At 35.8% G+C, this 15,663-nt stretch overlaps 3 protein-coding genes across 3 annotated transcripts; 1 reads left to right on the forward strand and 2 right to left on the reverse strand.

Moving 5' to 3' along the window:
• Positions 1-1,588: 1,588 nt before the first annotated feature.
• On the forward strand, positions 1,589-12,457 carry LOC108204461 (SWI/SNF complex subunit SWI3C). The gene is made up of 8 exons (XM_017373915.2): positions 1,589-1,750; positions 1,849-2,352; positions 3,206-3,741; positions 5,914-6,274; positions 6,358-6,431; positions 8,373-8,508; positions 8,592-8,731; positions 11,487-12,457. Exons 1-8 carry the CDS (start codon positions 1,732-1,734, stop codon positions 11,916-11,918), a joined length of 2,202 nt encoding a protein of 733 aa, XP_017229404.1. The 5' UTR covers positions 1,589-1,731; the 3' UTR covers positions 11,919-12,457.
• Positions 12,458-12,509: 52 nt separating this feature from the next.
• Positions 12,510-13,260, reverse strand: LOC108204462 (uncharacterized). The gene has a single exon (XM_017373916.2). It carries the CDS (start codon positions 13,164-13,166, stop codon positions 12,645-12,647), a length of 522 nt encoding a protein of 173 aa, XP_017229405.1. The 5' UTR covers positions 13,167-13,260; the 3' UTR covers positions 12,510-12,644.
• A 471-nt stretch (positions 13,261-13,731) lies between these two features.
• Positions 13,732-15,273, reverse strand: LOC108195849 (ankyrin repeat-containing protein ITN1-like). Its single transcript, XM_017362844.2, has one exon. It carries the CDS (start codon positions 15,239-15,241, stop codon positions 13,862-13,864), a length of 1,380 nt encoding a protein of 459 aa, XP_017218333.1. The 5' UTR covers positions 15,242-15,273; the 3' UTR covers positions 13,732-13,861.
• Positions 15,274-15,663: the final 390 nt, after the last annotated feature.

Genomic DNA, 15,663 nt, shown 5'->3' on the forward strand with positions numbered 1-15,663 from the left:
GTCAGTTCAACACAATCTCTAACAAAAGAATGTAAATAGATTTTTACTCCATTTTCATTATATGCGTCTGCAAGAAGCTTAGAGTCTGTCTCGAACACACACCTTGCATATCAATGTCTCTTTGTCCAAGAAAGAGCTTCTTTGAGACTTATGGCTTCCGCTTCTCTGGACGACCTCAACACTTTAACTTCTTGCACATAGCTCACATAAATTTGCCTCTTTCACCCCGAACTACACTCCCAGTACCAACATCGTTAACCTCAATAAATATAGCAACATCGATATTGACTTTTATCCATCTCATTTGTAGTAGTTGTGACTGTCAATTACTTGAATTCACCACTGATTTATGTTGTGCACCATCCATCTGAGCCTTTTTCCAGTCCGTTAACAAATTTAACGTAGTCGTTCTAGTTCCAAAGATAGACATATCAACTTTCTCTCGCACCCACTTATTTCATCGGTTCCATATGCTTCAGCAAAACAATGCTATTAAAACATTCTGCTCCATTGTTTCATTTCTTAACAGCCGTTTGAAATATCTACAACCGTCTCATTTGACATGATTTGAGCATAATTTAGAAGGCCAAAAGCTTCCCATACATGTTTTGCAAAAAAACACTCGAACATGACATGTACTGTATTTTCGTCATTTATTCAGCACTAAGAATATTTACTGGTTATAGTGACTCTTTTACCATCATAGTTACAACAATATATAAACACGACCTACACGTCCTCCATAGAAAATTTATAACTTTTCCTGGTAATCCATCGCTCATAACCTTTTCTAGAACCCTGCATCTTAATAATGGAATTCGCATAATCAGTTGAGCATATGTGTCATTACAAATATAATTCAAAACGGCCACATCCTATTTTATTTCGATAACCATGATACTTTTCATACAAATGTATCCTCCCCGTCCCAATATATTTCATAAATCCCTCCCTACTTAACTACATCTTGAGCTTTCATATTATAATTACATGTTCTATTTAAAAAAAAATCGGAAAACATATTTAGTCATAATAATATTTTCACGCACTCTTATAGCTACTCAACACCTACCGGATAACTTGGAAAAGAACGAGTATTCAAATCGATTTAGTTTTTTTTTTAAGGCAAATCGATTTAGTTTAGTTACAAAATATATTCACATAATATTGTACGTACAAATTTTTCTACATTCACATCAGATTAATTTATTCTCAATTAAAGCAATTACTTGCATTCTTCTCTTTATATACCTTGATATTGTCCGGACATAAGTTTCAATAAAAAAATTATTTCAAATTCAAATTTATTTTAATATTATAAACCAATTTAGGTAAAACAAATATGATACATCAAATTTAAAATCAAAATTCACTTTTGACTTGAAATTAATATATTAAATAGTAAATCACAACAATTTCATATTTATCTATACATACTATATTTTTATTTTTTTCTAAAAATAAAATTATACCTGACAATAATAAAATTATTTTTATTTATAAACAAAAGAAAAGAAAATTATATTGATATATACAAAAGAAGATTTATACGGTAAAAAAGGGAATAAAAGAAAGAACGAGGATTACAAAAGCATACACTAGTATCTCTTCTTCATCCTTCTATCATTTCCCCCAATTCATTCTCACTCTTCACACCTACTGCCCACCCCACAGGGGCCCACACTAATCTCTCTCCCTCCTCTCTCTGCATCTCTCTCTCAATTCACAGCAATGCCAGCTTCCACATCAGGTACCACCTATACATACATCTCTCTGTATCTATATCTATCTCTCTATATCTTTATTTATAAAGTCTTGTTTAACCTAAATCTTGAATTCTTGCAACAGAGACGAGGAACAGATGGAAGAAGCGCAAGCGAGACTCGCTAGTCTCGCGAAAATCGAATTCGCAACCCGAAGACGAGCCCGAGGAGGAAGAAGACGAAGAAATCGACCCCGAATTGGACGAGAACCACCCGAACCCAAACCCTAACAGTCAATTGAGTCGAAAACCAGTTGCTCTGGTGCCACCTGAGGTGTTATCGGAGTCTGCGATTCGAGTATCGGAGTTTCCGCCTGTGGTGAGGCACAAGGTGCAGAGGCCTCACGCGTCGGTGGTGGCAATTTTGGGGTTGGAGAGAGGGAATGAGAGCTGTAGGCAGAATTGCGTAAGTTTGGAGAATGTTTCGTATGGGCAGTTGCAGGCTTTGTCGGCGATGACTAAGGAGAGTTTGGTTGATTCGGAGAAAGGGGAGGGATCTGTTGTGATTACGCCTCCCAAGATTATGGAGGGGAGAGGGGTTGTTAAACGGTTCGGGCTTGGGAGGGTTCTTGTGGTGCCTATGCACGCAGGTATATTTTTATGTGCATTTGCGTATATTGGTGTTGTAGAGGTTTTGTTTAGTTTCTTGATTTCTTCGTAGTATACTAGTATTATATTCTAGAATTTCCTTCAACACTTGCCATGTGATGTAATACTAGTAGATGTAAGTAGCAAAGATCCGTTATTTTGTTGTTTTCCTTAGATTGGCAGGTTGTTGTCCTTAGAGTATATGATATGGCATGATAGTTTTGTGGATGTAACTCTAGCACAAAAAGTGGGAAAAAGTGTTTAAAGTTTCATTTACTTTTGGTCACGCAATGCAAGTCATAAGCAACCTACTTACAAACTTAAGTATATAAAATAAACATATGAATGTTTATCAAGCCCAAATTCAGTTAAGTACTGTAACTGTGTGTCCAATTTTAAATAGGAGCACAGATTAGCATGCCTAAGGTTTTACAAAGTTATAAGCACAATAATAAATTCACCAATGCTCAAGGTTAGGTTCTTCACATTTGATTTTCACCTATTTTCTGGTGAATTCTTCCTTTTCCCCTTTTCCCAAAATCCGGCAGTTGACTCCCTGCCTAGCACCTAAGTGCATCGTAGCAGCCCTTAGTTTAATTTATATGACATTGCTTTCTATACACATAGTATCCACTAACATAATTTTTTGAGATTTTACATGTACAACTTTAGCGTCTCTCTGAATAAAGTAATATTAGTGTTCTTGTTCATATTGCTCTTTAGAAGTTGCCTGTCATGTTTGGTTTTTGACAAAAAAAATTTCCACCAACATTTCTAGAGGTTTTTACACGCACTATACAGGTAACTGCAAATATTGTGAAGTAGAGTTTTCCTGATTTTGCTCTTTGATAGCAGACTGGTTTTCCCCTAGTACGGTGCACAGATTAGAGCGACAGGTTGTGCCACAATATTTCTCTGGGAAGTCAGTGGACCGGACACCTGAAAAGTATATGGAATGCCGAAACTATATTGTTGCCAAGTACATGGAATACCCAGATAGGAGATTGTCGGTGTCTGATTGTGATGGGTTGGTAGCTGGTGCTGACAGTGATGACATGGCTCGAATTTACCGCTTTCTTGATCACTGGGGTATAATTAATTACTGTGTTCCTGCTCTGAATCGTGAAACACAGAATGATACCCTTTGCCTTAATGAGGAAACAAATGGGGAACTTCGTGTGCCATTGAATCATCTAAAATCCATTGATAGCTTAATCCAATTTGATAAGCCCAGATGTCAACTGCGTGCAGCAGATGTGAATTCAGAACTAGGAAGTCATGTTCATGGCGACTCCGACTTGGATGACAAAATACGAGAACGATTATCAGAAAATAGGTGCAGTTGCTGTTCTCGGCCTCTTCCAATCATTTATTATCAATCACAGAAAGAGGTGATCTACAAAATGTTTGCATTTCTTTATTTCAGCTATGCAGACTTTTTAGATACTTTACGTACACATGCATAGTAACAATAAGGGAGATAATATATCAGCACATGGATGGCTCATATGAATACACAACTTTATGATTTTATGAAAATTATATCTTTAATAGCCATTTCAGTTTTTTATTTACATAGTCTTGCAGCTAAATGAAATAAAACTGAAAAGTAATCTTCACGTGCACTTTAAAAAGCCAAAACACATCTTTTAATTCTAGTTGTTTGCACTGTGCATATCAGTCAAATACTATTGCAGCAAGGGAGTATTATGTAACATGGATCCGGATGGCTGGTAATTGGGTTTCTATGAGATTATCCGTTCTAAGAATTTGTAAAGAAATTTCTGAGGTTATGAAAATTTTAAATAGTTGATTGTAAAGGACAGCTAAGGTAACCGAAAGCAGAGGAGAAAGCTGACTTTTTCAGTAAGCAGTAAAATATTAGAGATTTTAAAAAACGAATTTCTTTGTTGTAGTTCATGAACCTATTGTTTCATTTGCTCACTATATATATATATATATATATATATATATATATATATATATATATATATATATATATATATATATATATATATATATATATATATATATATATATATATATACGTACTGACTTGTAATGTAATATGTAGATAAGTTGTGTTTATGATCATTGTGCGTGTTCAATGCTACTTGTGGCTAACCTATTAGTTTTATGGTTTGAAAAACTCTCGCCCCAAAACTTAATAAATTTACTGTAATGAAATTTAGTTAGTTACAAAGAATTTAACACCAATATATCTATTGATAGTAAATAAATAAATATATATATACATATAGAATATAATAACTTTGAAAAAGTTGAGTAATATTATTGCAGGTTATCAATTCACTTGTGTACTGTAAATCGTAAACTCTTGCATCACCAAACTCACTTAAGAATGATAAATAATTTTAATTGTTAAACATATTGGACAGCCAAAATATTACTGTATTTTAAGTTATACTTATTAAAATTAAAATATGATATATGTAGAACATATTTGCTAAGATTTTAGCTATCAAACTTTAGTTTAGTCGTCCATGCCAAATGTTGTGACTACACTATTACAAACTCTGGGTTTAGAATCAAGATATTCCCTTATGTATCTTGTAAGGGAGTTCGTATGTTAATCGTAGAGCACTTTCGGCATGTGCGTCACCATCAGCTTCAGGTCATAATAAGACCAGTCCTATGCTGGGATCTCTTTTGTTTTGGACTTGAACACAAAGTTGAAAACTGAACTGAACATTTATGATTATATACGTTAGCGTGATGGTAGATACTAAATTAAGGATATGGCAAACAATTGTTGGTGGATGGTGGCAGACAGCTGGTTCGGTCGCCGAGGAAAGTTTTTTTTTCCTTAACTTAATTCTTATTGGAATCTCGCTGTGCGCATTTGAACTGATTTTTTTTTTTAGTTTTAATCCTACTTCTAATTCTAAAGAATGCATTGCATACTAAATATAAATCTGCTAGCCAAAATTTACAACACTTCCAAGATGACATACTAGTAAATATATAGAATACCAACATCCCACCAAAGAGTAAAAAGTTGGCTTGATATTTCCTTTTTATAGTTACGATATTAAATACTAATTTACATCTACTTGGTTGTATTATATATACAGTAATATGGTGAGTTTTTAATGAACATGAAATTTGTTTTGGTAGAATCCTTTATTAAACGATTCTATTAAAACGAATTTCATGTTCATTAAAAACGAATACTTTACTAAAGTTTACCTATTAGTTCGAAAACAGTATTTAGTACTCCACGCTTAGTTCATATCACGAGTCGCTGCTAATATATTAGTGCATGGCAATTAGGGAAGCACGGTCGCTAATGCTAATAAATTTGGAGTAAATGTACTCTGCAAATAATTCTCTGATTTGATCAGCAAACTCTTAAAAGACATTTCGATCAGAACATAGAAGCTTCATGGCTCTACCTTCATTAACTTTATAGATCAGTTTGAGTTTTTTTCCCCCCAATTTGTAGTTGGACATGGTAATGGCCTTACTATCTAGAAATCTCTGTTTGAATTTATCTCCATTTTACTTATTATTTGATAGCTCACTGGCATCTTCTTTGACAGGTTGATGTACTATTGTGCATGGAGTGCTTCCATGAAGGAAGATTTGTGGCTGGTCACTCAAGCCTGGATTTTACTAGGTTTGATTCTGGTAACGATTATGGAGATCCTGATGGAGTGAATTGGTCTGATCAGGAAACCCTACTGCTTCTTGAGGCAATGGAAATTTATGGTGAAAACTGGAATGAAATTGCAGAGCATGTTAAAACAAAGTCAAAAGCACAATGCATCCTTCACTTTCTGCGCATGCCCATGGATGATTCCTCAATGGAAAACGTTGAAGTACCGCAGAATCCAAGTTCTGTGAAATTGCCGAATGATGAGGGTGACAGACCACATCTGAACTCAAATGGCCACCCTGCAGGTTCTTTTAGTGATTTTAGTTTTCCCTTCACTTTCCATTGATAGTCTTTGTGATACCAAATTTGATTCTTATAATTACTACAGGATCTAGTGTACAAGTCCCTAATGCTGAGAGCCGAGTTCCCTTTGCAAACTATGCAAATCCTGTAATGGCCCTGGTAGGTGTCTTTGATGACTAAAAATTCTGTGTCTAATACTCTAATTATACATGCACTTATATGCATTAAGGGTGATGTTTTTGAAACTCTTGCATAATTTTCTCTTTCAGTTTAATAAGTTTCTGCTTTCTCCGCAAAGCTTCTTTGAATTTTCCCTTGGTGACATATTCTAGGAGAGTCCATTTTATTCTTTTCCTGCGCATATGTTTTAGGTTCATTACAAGTAGACTACCACCTGCCTTCTAGCAGTTTGGTACATCTTGTAGTAATACTAGAGTGGAATAATATTAATGCTGACTTTCATTTGTCATCTGTTACCTGGTGTAACAATTTGTTGTTCTTTTCTTCCATGACGTGGCAGTACCCTGTAGAATTAAGTAAGGGGCCTAAGGGCAAGTTTTTGATTACAAAATATAATAAATCAATATTTATCTGTGTATAAAGTATATTTTTGATATAGGTTGTTACACCTATCAAGATTCCAACACTAGCACGTTTTCTTGTGGAACCACTTCTTTCCTTATTGATTATAGGGATGAAGTTACGTCTATCCCGTGTTTTTATCCGAAGTAGGTCAGTTAGTGCATGTTCTAAAAACATTTGATTGACACCTTTCTTCTCACTCTTCCTGTGCATGCCAAGATTTTGGGCAAGTGATTTCTGATTATATATGTCACATGGAAAGCAACTTATATTTGTGTCTCCTGCAGAAAGAAGACTGTTTAGACAAGTTCTTACATTCTTAGATTGTAAGGGGTGTAGAATGTGTACTAGTAAACTACCATGCGCTAAGGCATTGTAATAATTTGTTAAATAATTCCTATTCCCATTGTTCTTGTAAAAACACTTGGAAATAAATTGTTCTTACTTCTTATAATAGTGGGGTGGCTCTGTTCTCGAAGAATGTAGTTTTTCTTCGCCCTTTATTTAAACAATAAAGTAGGAGTGTTAGTGAGAATATGGGAAAACTACCAACCCCCCATACACCTAATATTATGGTGAAACAGTAATATATAAGTTTCCATAGACAAAGTAACGTGGCTGGATGTCGTGTATGCACTTACGAATTGTATTAATTAAATGGAGAGTTTGAGGTGAAACTAAATTCCTATTTTTGTTCATGATTGTTTGGAGGCACATTTCTGAGAATCTTAGTCGAAAAGCAGGCATATGATCTAGACTGTCTCATTCTTTGGATACTATGATTGAAGTTGTTTCGAAGTGTACGGATAAATCTTATGCCCCTTGACATTGTTCTTATGGTGTTTTAAATTTTTTTATCGATGGCCATTTTCAGTACATATATGTTTGTCTGTGTGTTTGTGTGTGTTCCAGATTCAGTGATGTATTTAAAATTCTTTTTCAGTGCAAGAGCAATTCATGTTTTGTACTTCCTATATTAGTGTTGTATGATAGTCTATCTGTTATTATTATTATAATTACTATTATTTATCATTAATACTAGTATCAATATATTATGTTTTGATGATGGAATTCGATTTAGTTAGCATTTGTTTAGCAATTTTTTTAGTTAGTGTGTCATTTTAATAGTTTAGATAAAATGACGAATGTCAATTAAATCCTCTTTTTTGACAATTGGATGTTTTTCATAGTTACTAATAGATTTTGGAACATGTATTCAACTAAGCTACACACATCTGTTCATTTTATAAACCTTTCTTTCTAACAAATTAGTCAAGATTTGGGCACTTAACCACTGGGCCAACCTGACTTCTTTAGTATTGCTCAATATATTATTTGTAATAAACTGGAATATTGATACAATTTAAATATTATGATAAACTTGTGTTCTATTAAATTTCGTTGTTGATGAGGCGACACACATGGATAACTTAAGAACTATGTCAACTTATTTTTTCCTAGTGACTTACTAGATGGGTTTGTGCTATTTATCATTGCTTTCCTGTTTTTTGTTGCTAGGTTGCCTTTCTAGCCTCTGCAGTCGGACCAAGAGTTGCTGCAGCCTGCGCTCATGCCTCCTTGGCAGAACTTTCAAAAGATGAAGAGACTTCTGCTTCTGGTCATAGTAATATCACAAACTCAAGTCAACTAAAAGGTAGCTTGTTAATAATGTGTTTTCCAATCATTTTGTCTTTCAACTAGAGTATTCATGCCTTTAACAAACTCATTGTGTTGCAGAGGGTATTCTGTTATCTGATGCAAAACTCAGAGCTGCTTCCAAAGCAGGTCTATCTGCTGCAGCAACAAAGGCAAAGCTATTCGCCGATCACGAAGAGCGCGAAATTCAAAGGCTTTCTGCTAATATCATAAATCATCAGGTACATTTGTTACAATCTGTTGTTGATCTTTGATTAGTTTACTTGGTTTTTTTTAATAATCTTGTTGCTCTTATGAACTCAATGGCTGTAGAAGATAATTGAAATTTATTGTTTCTCTTAACTTTATTACATTAAATTTTGAATAAGTAGATGTGTGAAATTTTGGGTAGGTATTCTAGCATCCCTAGTGTGGGATGTGTTAAATGCTCTCCTGCAGAATGAAGAAGATTTATGTTTTCTTTGGGCATATCCACGCCTTTTAACTTTTAAGCTCTTATTTCTTATGCCTTGTACGAAGTTACAAGTTCTTTAGTAAACCTTTGACATGTACATCCGAGGAAAAAGTTAAAACCGTAGAATTCACACTAGTGGCAACTGGCAATAAAGATTATCCACCCTCATGTGTGGCGTATAGTGCATATCTTACATATATGTTTGGCTATAATTCGAAGAGAAAGTCAAGGCTGTCCCCTTGGAATCTGTTTGGGTGATTGCCTTTTTACCACTTTTTAATAAACTTTATCCTGTAATGCCATATGTAAAAGTTTTGTCCTGTTATACCATATTGCAAAATTTGGATCTTAACACATTGGACAGATTTTGTAACATGCATGACCTTATATCATTTTTTTGGAAAAAGGTTACACATGCATGCTAATGGGAAAAAATAATTTTAATTTTTGAGAACACACGTTTAAAGGATGTGTAACTAGTGTAAGAAAATATGTATTTGTTATCTGTATTCTGCAGCCTATGGATGTGTGGCAAGTGGCAACAAACCTTTATAATCTCCATGATAAATTCCTATTGATCTGTGTATTGTATAATTGGTTATTGACCAAAAACTCGGATATGCCCAAAGAAACAATATATTGGGGCTTCCGAAGAATTAGACCTTTGTGAACCAAATACGTAGCCACCACCCTAATCGCTGTGTTGGACACATTTGATAATCTTTGACACATTACAGTTATGCATATCTTAAGTGGTAAAAAGAGCCAAAGGTTTTGGATTGTGGTATTTTGGAATATTCCTGTTCAATATGTTGTATTTTGGTCAATGTTTCAGTGTATTTACTTGATTAATGTTGTTACCCCTCCCCTTCTACCTCTTCCTCCCCAACTAGACCCAATTCTTCATTTCGGACTACAGGAAATACTAAAGTTTATTATATAATATCAACCAAATGAAATGATTACCTAGTTTAAGTTGTGTCAGACCTTAATTATTTAATTTCGACTGCTACTAAAGTTATGGATTTCCAGTTGAAAACACTGATATTTCACTAGTAATTGTTTGTTCATGAATATGGGATGGAAAAATTCTTTATATGCATCAGCAGTGTTGCTCCTGCTAAATAGGGGTGTTTATCTTTCAAGCATAAAAATGACGGGCTGCAGCTTAAAACAGTGAAAATCATGGTTTTGTCCGTTTGTTAGATCTGAATTATGACTTAAATGGCATGCTTAGTAGTAGAATACGATCATAAAAGGTGTCCATCTTTTTGATAGATTGGATATCTATATAAAAGGCATTGTACGGATAATTCAAATCAAAGCAATACTTATTAGGGTGTCTAATTGTAGATGTGGTATATGACTTGAGGAAATTAATATTACACTTACCGCATGTGCTGCTGGCATCTTTTTTGTCATTTTCTTATTTATAGTTGTTAACTAACAAGCTGTAAGTTATGATACATCATCAGAACAAATAATAAGTTTTAAGAAACATTTTACTTGTTTTTCTTGGTGCCGTGTCGCGTGGTTCTCTTAAAGTACGAGGAGGGAGGGCCATCTTACTACTAAAGTACTAATCTAAAATTTCAACTTCATATATTATTTTTTATTTTTTTTGGGAAATTGGTTACGTACTGACGATGTGGCAGATCAGTCTTTCCTTCTTCAAGAATTTGGCAAGTTGACCTGTAAGAGATGTAAATACATGCAAGTATCAGTCTCTCCATTCCAAATAAATTAGCTAGATTTTCTTTAGTTTGTCCCACAAGTATGTATATATATTTTTTTCTATAAACCATTAATATCCTGACATAATAAAAAGAAACTGAGAGTTCTAAATTAAGTTTACATTTCCCGGAGAATAGTAGAGGTCATATTTTACCCTCTCTTTCCTATCGGCACACATATAGGTACTGTAACTTTAAATGGAAAACTAAAATGTGGGCAAGTCCAGAAGCTAAAATATTTAAACTTTCCAAATCTGTGCACAAAAGTCAAAGAAGCCAATTAAATTGGCACCAAGAGAGTTGTAGTTGTTAGTTGGTACAATTCACTTAATATTTTATGGTGTTTCTTGACTGCTGTGGCTTGGCCATTTTGTTGCAAGAGTCTTGTGAGGCAATGCCCTTGATCCCTGGCTGGGTAATAAATAGAACAAAAGCAGCTTTAACGTTTTGAATAGTCGGAGTGTTTTTTCATCTGCAAGGTAGCGTTATGCATCTCCCTTGGTTGTTTATGGACAATACATATCCTGTAGGGGAAAAACCCAGCTCTTAGTTATTCACTTGGCTTTCAAGGAAAAGCGTAGAAGTTGTTTTGTTATATTTTTGGGTAAATTTGAAATATCACCTTATCTGAAGCATTTACCTTTTCCCTTAGGTGGTTTGAACTTTCGTGTATTGTGTTGTCGCAATTTTTTATGTTTGCCCGTTGCTGATAGAAGCAACTTTTATCGACCATATTTCTATATCTTGTTAGGTATCTAAATTATTCGTAATCTGTAAACTTCTTCACAGTTAAAAAGGTTGGAACTCAAGCTAAAGCAATTTACAGAAGTGGAGACCATGCTAATGAAAGAATGTGAACAAGTGGAGAGAGTAAAGCAGAGAATTGCTGCTGAAAGGGCTGCTTTTATCTCAACACATTTTGGATCAGGAGGTGGTGTGTCTCGACCTACAAGTCTATCAGCAATTAGTCCTGCCATGATTCAGAATAATGCTGGAAATACGAGGCAACAAATCGTCTCAGACGGGCCTTCACAGCCATATATGGGTTATACCAATAGTCGACCTGTCCATCCTCATGTATCACCCATGTCGCAGCAGCAGACATATGGACTTGGCCCCAGGATGCCCCTCTCAGCCATAAATCCGTCTTCGGCTTCTCCTAATAGCACAACTCGCCCAATGTCAAGACCTGTATCAGGGGCTAGATCTGGTTTAGATTAAGACAAGTGATTGAATAGTATGGGATTGGGAAGTCCAACTTGATATAAGCAGGCCGCATGTCTGCCCCAAGACAACGAGAAACTGAATGGCGTGGTTCACAGTATGCAGCAATAGCAGCTGGTCTTGTTAGAGTCCCCAGGCGCAAACATTTGTTAAAAGCAAGGTTCAGTTGGTCATTAGTCAATTTATTTTCCAATTGAACTTATCTGTAGTTGTATTTATAGTTCCCGAGTAGTTTAACATTATAATTTGAAATTCTGTGTCATTCTGTATAGGAAACAAGCTAGTTTTAAATGGCCGTGGAATAGTCTTTACTTTCCCCCCTCTGAGATTTAGGAAAAGTTATATTATGGGAGTATTACATGTTAGTTATTAGTTCATGTGCAAGTGATAAAATTGTCTTGAATATCTAGAAAATAGGTGTTCACATTTGTTGAATATTTTATCATCGATACATGTTTAAGTAGATTTAGATGATAGTTTTTAGTTTTGTTGAATTGATAAAACTGAATAAAGAAGACTTGTGTTGAGATGGTTTATATCTGAAGTCTTTACTGGTGTTGTGTTCAGTTGTCTTCTGAAATTTCCGGACCTTTCTATTGTATGTATATGCATGATAGTGCTAACATTTTTAAGTGCTTTGAACTTGAGCTGCTCTTGTCAAATTTACAAGAGTAATCGATTTATAATATACTTATAACAGAAAGGTGTACATATATGCTGCTTTTAAAAGAGACCGAAGCCTGCCCACTCAGCATCTGATGCAGGTCGTGGCGATGAGCGTAATGATGAGAAAGAGGACCTGTAGGATGAGAAAGAGGGCGAGTCATAAAATGCAGGAGACTTCCAACTTGATTCGGACCATCTTTCTAGTGTCTCAAGGTCCAAAGAGTATCCACAATCAGATCCAAACTCAGGTTTTGACAGTTTCTTGATTCCCACCCTCTTACTTTTTTGCCTTGTCAACGGTGATGTGGGGAAACAGCCTTGCGAAACAGATTGGGTTTTGAAAGGACGGATCTCCGGAGTTCGTTTGAGGTTTGAGTAGTATCCAGCTGGTGGGGGTTTAAGCTTTTGCGGGGTACTTGGGAATGAAGAAGGGCTGTGAGTGTCATAACATCGATCAACTTCTTGTTGTTGATCAGATGGTGGCGAGATTTCTTGAAGACGGGTCTTAGGAACACCAGGTCGAATCTCCCATCTGAACGGAACTGATCCTGGAGTAACAAATGAATCCTCTGCAGCCATAGTGGTAACTGCCACCTGATCTCTTGAAATTATTAGACAAACTATGTAGACCTACTATATATACAAGCAAGTGTATGAGGCCAGGAGTGTAGAAGTGTGCTAGTCTCGGCGAGATTAGAGGCATATGATAAGGGGGATTTGGAGGGACCCAGGGAGAATGATTAAATTGTCAATCTATAGGTTTGACTAAATCGTTAGAACTTAAATGGAAGAAGAGAATAAGTTAGTAGATCAGACCTCATGATAGTTGCTATCATTGTGAGTTTGTCACCAAAGTTTGGGAGACGCTGAAATGAGCTCTGGCTTTAGCAAAGAGGTGTCTCCCTAGCATGCCTAACGATATTATCAATAAAAAATTATAGTTTTGGAATAAATTTCTAAATAAACAATAAATTAGGTGGCGAAAAAATCGATTTTCCCTAATCTAGTCCATATTAATTAAAGAAAAAGAGAAAATTAGATGAAGATTAAAAAGAAAATAGAAACAAAAATTAGATGAAGATTAAATAGAGATGACGTGAATAATAACCGATATAGACAGACAAGAATACTATTCCATCTCATCATGCCACCTAATTGATTATCTAATATTACAGTATAATTTACTATGAGAAAACTGTAGTTTCCGCTGATCAAACAATACTTATTGCGCTTTCAGTAAGGACCGCTTCCCTTGTATTTCTAGAAATTCTCTTTCAGCATTGTTTAACTTTCCTCAAAGCAGCAGAAATCAAATAATAGGCTGGAAACAAGAGGGACACGAAAATCAGTCCATCCCATGTAATTGCTGCAATCACCAGTGTCCCATATGTGGTATTGTGTGCATTTGGACCTAGAATGATGGTTGTGACTGCTATTAGATAGGACAGCCCCATGGCTGCAACTATAATCCACATTGCAGCCCGCAAAACCCAAATGAAGATTTTTCGTTTAGCAGATGTACCACTTGCGAACAAGAAGATTATACTCAGAGAAGCCAGGAACGATATGGTATTATATATCCAAAAATATTTACTCGTTTTTGGATCAAAATGCGCCAAAATTGATGTTCCCGGTTCCATATCATTTCTAGCACTTGTTTTGATTTCATTGGCATCCAATCCGATGACACCTCCAGGCGGGCTAACTGCTGCTTGATAAGCCATGGCAGCTATGACAGTCGCTGCCACGAGTAATGAGTCGCCTTTGTTTTCACCTTTCTTCTTCAAAATGCTCCACTTCTTCACGGTCTTTACTAACTTAGCTCTTCTATTGCAGCGTGGTTTCGTTGATGTCTGAGCATTATTAGTATCTTCTGTGGTCAATTGGCGCGTTGTGTTCCCAAATTCTTTAGCTCTTAAAGCGCCAGAGGAAATAAGTAGCCGCTTAATTTCTATGGTTTTCACATCTATAGGCATTTCCTCTGTTATGTCTAGAGCTGTGAGGCCATCTCCGTTGACTTCATTTACTCTAATTTCGCTTCTGGTGAGCAGGTATTTTACTTGCTGTGTTCGCCTTAGAGCTGTTGCAGTGTGTAAAATTGTACTGCCATTTCCATCTTTGACATTTGTTAAATCCTCGTCGAGTGTAGTGGATTCCAGTAGAAGAATGAGAGGTTTCAGACGATTGTATATGACACACGAATGAAGTATAGTCTCTCCGTGATCCAACGTGTAGCAAGTGACCTCTGGCTTGGCTGCCCATAACTTGTTTATGGACTCGTACTGACCATTCATTACCGCGAGATGAAGGGGAGTTCTTCCATCCTCGTCTCGTACCAGACAAACACTTGGATCTTCTTGTAACAACAAATTGACAATATTTACATAACCATTTGCAGATGCCAAATGAAGAGGTGAACGATCTTGCGAGTCCAACCAAGTAGCAAAATTGGGCTTGTAAAGTAGGAGAGATTTCGCATAGTCATAGTGGCCTAGCATGACAGCTAGATGCAAGGGCGTTTGGTTAAAGCAAGAAGTGACCGAAACTCGGGCAAGAACGAGCTCATCTTCTTTCATCAACGCTTTCAAGGTCTCTACATCACCTTTCAAGGTTGCATCATAAAGCCGCTTCTCTATCATGTTACTTCTCTCCATCGCAAACAACACGACTAAGAGGCTATAGTTCTTTTAACTCAACTTTACTTTAATTTATATTGACAATTAAAACACCATGTTTAACTCAACTTTGAATAATTCTTTTTACATGTTAGCTATGACAGCATAATCTACGCTTGTGGTTGGAAGCTATTGGCTAGAAAATTATATGTGGCCGAGAGAGACAGGTGTGATGTTGAGCCTTCTGAAGTTTCGTGCAGAATCAAGCTAGGGCCATAATTCTATAACATCAGTTGACGCTGAGTAATTTCGACGATTTGCACTCTCATTTTCGCCTCTTTCCTCTGCATCTTTACCTTTTCCCACTTCTCATTTTTATAATCGTTCATTTCATTCTTTTTGTACGAATCATAAAACTATAATGTTTTGTTTGGTTGGGGTGAATGATTCTGGAAGAAATG

The sequence above is a fragment of the Daucus carota genome, chromosome 1 (assembly GCF_001625215.2).
Source record: "Daucus carota subsp. sativus chromosome 1, DH1 v3.0, whole genome shotgun sequence".
NCBI lineage: Eukaryota > Viridiplantae > Streptophyta > Magnoliopsida > Apiales > Apiaceae > Daucus > Daucus carota.

What these genes read in the sequence shown, in the direction of transcription:
- LOC108204462 (XM_017373916.2), bottom strand. Translation starts at nt 13,166, where the DNA reads ATGGCTGCAGAGGATTCATTTGTTACTCCAGGATCAGTTCCGTTCAGA.
- LOC108204461 (XM_017373915.2), top strand. An exon ending in ATTATCAATCACAGAAAGAG is followed by an intron (nt 3,742 to 5,913) that starts GTGATCTACAAA and finishes CTTCTTTGACAG; the next exon opens with GTTGATGTACTATTGTGCAT. An exon ending in CAAATCCTGTAATGGCCCTG is followed by an intron (nt 6,432 to 8,372) that starts GTAGGTGTCTTT and finishes TTTTGTTGCTAG; the next exon opens with GTTGCCTTTCTAGCCTCTGC.
- LOC108195849 (XM_017362844.2), bottom strand. Translation starts at nt 15,241, where the DNA reads ATGGAGAGAAGTAACATGATAGAGAAGCGGCTTTATGATGCAACCTTG.